General features: G+C 33.6%; 1 protein-coding gene across 1 annotated transcript; it reads left to right on the forward strand.

Annotated features, from left to right (window-relative positions):
* Positions 1–3,368: 3,368 nt before the first annotated feature.
* On the forward strand, positions 3,369–4,915 carry LOC111910981 (GDSL esterase/lipase At5g33370). Its single transcript, XM_023906750.2, has 5 exons — positions 3,369–3,603; positions 3,770–3,897; positions 4,004–4,246; positions 4,360–4,612; positions 4,680–4,915. Exons 1-5 carry the CDS (start codon positions 3,369–3,371, stop codon positions 4,913–4,915), a joined length of 1,095 nt encoding a protein of 364 aa, XP_023762518.1.
* Positions 4,916–5,212: the final 297 nt, after the last annotated feature.

Genomic DNA, 5,212 nt, shown 5'->3' on the forward strand with positions numbered 1-5,212 from the left:
GTGTTTATGGATTTGATGAATCGAGTGTTCAAGTTGATGCTCGATCGTTCCGTTACTATGTTTATTGATGATATCTTGGTGTATTCCAAGACCAGAGAGCAGCATAAGGAGCATCTTCGCGAGCTTCTGGGGGTTTTGAGGCGAGGGGCCATAACTGGATAGATTTTTTCAAGTACAATGCTTTAAGAAGAAAAAAATTAAAAGTACAATGCTATAATAGAAATGAACAAAAGTAGGATGCTATAATACTGAAATAACCGAAAGTACATAGCCATTTCTTGTAATTAGCTGAACAAATTCCTAATGCTCCAATTTAGACTTTTCGAGAAGAACCTTTCAGGCCTGTTTGACATGACATGTTTGGAGAATATTGTGTTTGGCGTGGATTAAGACTATTGTTATCCGACCTTCTGTCAAGAGGTTCTATCGTTAGATCACCAGGATACGTGGCCTTAATCTTTGCTGTTAAACTCCTAAAAGAAAATTAAACTATCGATTTACTGTTAAATTCTACAATGAGAAAGATGATGACTTTTTTGTAACTTGTAAACCAACCTTAGCTTTTGAAATATATAATCAAGTTCCAAATTCATGGACTTTAAGAGATGTGTATTTTTATAAAGATTACTTGACACCTCAGCATAAAAATGATCTGAATAGTCGTTAAAATGGGAAAGCACTGCATTTGTATCTTCCAAACACCCCAACTTGCAATTATGTAAAAAAAAGATGGATTTAAATTTTGACAAATGCATATGCAACTTAATAAAATGTAAATTAATGATATAAATTATGAAAATCTACAATCATGTTGTTTATCAACCATTTACATGTAATTTGTCAACATTTTCCCTCTTATTAATCAAGAGACTGATGACCACAAGAGACTATAAATACTAAGAGGATGCTAAAGTTGGCACAAAAAACGAATTCCAATCCATATTAATTCATGAACTAGCATAAGTAAACACAAACATAAAGATAAAAATATAAACACACAAACATACACATAGTACATGCTTGAGTGAGAGGGGGCATGTAAAAAGCATACATTTTGGGAAAACGAATTCAAATTGGGAAAAGGGAGAGGAGGGTACATAATATGCTGCAATTGCATATTCCGATATTTTTCCAATATTCATGTAAAGAAGTAGATAGTCTTAAATGAAGCCATAAAGATAGCATAATCCAATCTTTTCCAATATTCAATCCCATGATCAGAAAAAATAATTCAGTTGCCTTGTTTTTTTTGTTTCAAAAGATTCAACAAATGTAGTTCCTAGTATTGATGGGGAAAAGCTTACTAATTTGCTTAATCACCATTTTCTCCTCATCTTGAATGCAACTTTTGATTCAAAATTGATCACATCTAAAAATTATAATAGATGTATCAGTCATCATCATCAGGCATAGGTAAAAAAAAAAAACAACACAATTCTAATTCATTCATCTATTGTAATACAAAAGACAACACATAATTTAGCCTATACAAAACCTTTCACTCATCAACAAACACCAAATACCTTGACAATTTTGATCCACCATGTTCAGTAGGCAACCCTAATTCGCAAAATAAATTCATTATATTGAAATGATTACCTGTAGAACACTTTGCCACTATTTTGCATCTACAAATTTAAACATTAACGTTTGGTTTACTATTGACCGTCTTGTTAATGTTATAAATAGGAGATTTTTGTTGAATCACCACAAGTCGTTATATTTTGGGGAAGAAGCTAATCGTCTTCACAACATTTACAAAATCCCTGAGATTGCAAAAGAGGTGCATGCCAGGGATTGATTGGAAGAGTTATTTGGTCTGCATTTCTGTGGTGTAAATAAGGTTCGCATAAAAAATCATGTTTATACGAAAAAAATATGCCAAGATTTCATACATTCTGTTCAAATGGGTGACAGATTTAACATACATACCTTCCAATGGTTCACAATAACTCCATAGAGCACCGTTGATGTCGATTTTCATAGTGAAGTGATAGAGGTCCAAACCTATAATTAACAAAGGTCACTGCTTGCTTCCAGACTCGGTGGAGCGATCGACAAGAGCAAGACACCCATTCAAAGTATTGTTAGCAGGAGATAGCACTCAAACGAGATTTGGATGGAACTTAGAGTTATATTAAGATCCCGCTTAGGGTTCATCAAAAGCGACATTTGTTTGTCACAAACAATCAGAGTCGCCAAGTCAGAGTCGAACTGAATCAATGATGAAACATATGATCATGATGATTGAATGAAGAACCGATTTAAAGAGAGTCGATTTGAAGAAAATCATTGAAATCATGACGGTGGGGGATCTAAGCATAGAATAAGAAGTGAAAATGAGGTGGATCGTAAGATGTGAGAGTTGTCGAGGTAGTGGAAGCGTAGATGGGAAAAGAGAGAGAAGTGATATTTGGTCGATGATGAAGGGGTGGATTATTGTTGTCTCCATCTGACTGGGAAGAAGTTGGAGGTGGTATACACATATCCAAGACATTTATCTAGTATTGATGACCATGGACTAAAGTTAGAAATTAAATGAGCTTAGGGTGTAAAAGTGTCAAAATGGATAAAGAAATGTGACCAAACTCTGAATACCAAAAATATATTGTTCCTAAGGTTTCTATCCATTAATATATACTAAACGTGTGTCCGTGCAAAGCAGCGATGATAAATAGTTTTTTTTGGAGAATAGTTTTTTAGAAAAAATAATTATTAAATTTTATTATTAGTTGTTATGTAATAAAAAAATTAACATTTTTGTAAAAAATATTTATGTTTATACCTTATATGTATATTGCTTCTTTATATTATTAATGTAAATTAATTAATATTGATGTCTAATTTAAGAAATATAAACTAATCTATATGTATAAATTTAATATTTTAAAATTTTCCAATTTGTTTCAAATTGAATGTTTTAATTATTTTTCTTAATTCAAGTTTTTTAAACTTTTGACAAGTATTAATAAATTATTTATATTGATTTGTACAAATTTTTTTATAACTTATACCTCTCTTAAAATTTAAGATATAATTAGTGTGATTTATATAAGATATAAGATATATAATAATAATAATAGTAATTAATAACATCTGCAATCAATGACAATAAATATTATATAAAATTGTTATACGAATTATGAAATATAAAGCAAAAGGGTCAAAAATAATTCAATAGTCAACGCTGACTTTTGAAATCTCAATATCGCATTAATGACAGGCATTTCATACGACATCAACCGAGTCTTTTTAGTTCCTATTCTTTAAACTGGAGAGCTTCTTCTATATATAATTTCACCATTGTTAAAGTAACGCTAACCAATACAAACCTTCAATCGCTTCTTCTCCCTCAATCTCCTTCGAAAATGGTTATCAGATTGTTGTTTTTCGTGTTATTTTGGGTGACGGCGTTTGGCGTTGCTCCTGAAGTAAGCGAACCACGACCATTTTTCGTGTTCGGCGATTCTCTGGTTGACAACGGCAACAACAACTACTTGTTTACCGGTGCACGCGCCGACAGCCCTCCATATGGCATCGACACTCCCTTGCATCTTCCAACTGGCCGTTTCTCCAATGGCCGAACCATCCCCGACATTCTTAGTTTAGTTTTTCATCTCATCGATCTGCTTTTCTTTTCCATGCCATGTTTCGAATCGTCTCTCTTGGAATCGGATACTTTTATGCTATGTTTTTAATCCCCGATTCCTTTTGCTTTGTGTTTGCTAAAAATATATATAGTCCAATAAACGTGCGTTATAATGAACAGGTGAAGTTATCGGATCGGAGCCTGCTCTTCCATATCTGAGTCCGGAATTGACAGACAAAAAGCTTCCTTTGGGTGCAAACTTTGCTTCTGCCGGAATCGGAATACTCAACGATACTGGAATGCAGTTTGTAAGTTACCGACGTATAATTAACGAGAAACCGATACTAACTGCATAAATGTGTGTGTCGTTCTGATTGGTATAATTAAGTGGTAATAGTGTAAACATCAACGCAGGGAAACATACTTCGAATGCCTGTACAACTAGAGTACTTCAGGGAGTACCAAAGAAGACTGACTTCTTTAGTAGGCCAAAAACAAGCAAAGGATATCGTAAACAGAGCTTTAGTACTTGTTTCATTAGGTGGTAATGATTTCGTGAACAACTATTACTTGTACCCGTTCTCGGCTCGGTCTCTACAGTTTACTGTTCCTGAGTATGTCATCTACCTCATGTCTGAGTATCGCAAGATATTGATGGTAATCTTTAGTCTAGAGTTCTTGACGTACGTTTTTAGTTATATATGTGCATTTGAAAATGATTATGATTAGGTTGTAGATGACTAAACTAATGAGTTAAGCTTATGATGCAGACAATGTATAATTTAGGAGTTAGGCGGGCGATACTGATGGGGTCTGGACCACTGGGATGTGCACCAGGGGAGATAGTACAACATAGCCTAGATGGTGAATGTGCACCCGAACTTCAAGCTGCAGCCCAGATATTTGAACCACAACTTGCTCAAATGGTTCAAAATCTTAATCATGAATTGGGTGCTGATGTTTTTGTTGCAGCCAATACAAAACTCATGCACAATGATATAATCACAAATCCTCAAGCTTTTGGTAAGAATCCGTTTTCGACAAAATATAAAAGTTTGAATTTGACGTTTTCAAATGATATATTATGCAGGTTTTGAAACCTCAAAAACGGCTTGTTGTGGTCTAGGACCATACAATGGGATACCTGGTTCATGCAACCCGTCTTCAAACTTGTGCAATAACAGAGACAAATTTGTGTTTTGGGATTCCTTTCACCCGACTGAACGAGCAAGCAGATTAATCGTGGAGCAGATGATGAATGGTACAGACGAATACATGAAACCCATGAATCTCACAACCATCATGTACTTGGATTCCCATATGTGATATGTTGATTTTGTAGCGTAATATACATTTCATAACCTTTTAATGATCATATATATAGTGGTTCCAGTGATTTATCACCACAAATTCTTGGATTGCATAATACTTTCCATGTTATTTATCTTGCTATCAAGGTGGCCGGGTTGTTTTTTGCAGTGAATTTCTATACGAGCGAAAAGTGTAACAGAGCCCCTTTTATTTATATACTAGTTTATAGGTTATAAAATTAATTAAATTTTTATAATAAAAATTTGTAATTATTAAAAAGTTATTTTAAATAAATTATTAATTAAGTAAATT

This window comes from Lactuca sativa, chromosome 8 (genome assembly GCF_002870075.4).
Source record: "Lactuca sativa cultivar Salinas chromosome 8, Lsat_Salinas_v11, whole genome shotgun sequence".
Taxonomy (NCBI): Eukaryota; Viridiplantae; Streptophyta; class Magnoliopsida; order Asterales; family Asteraceae; genus Lactuca; species Lactuca sativa.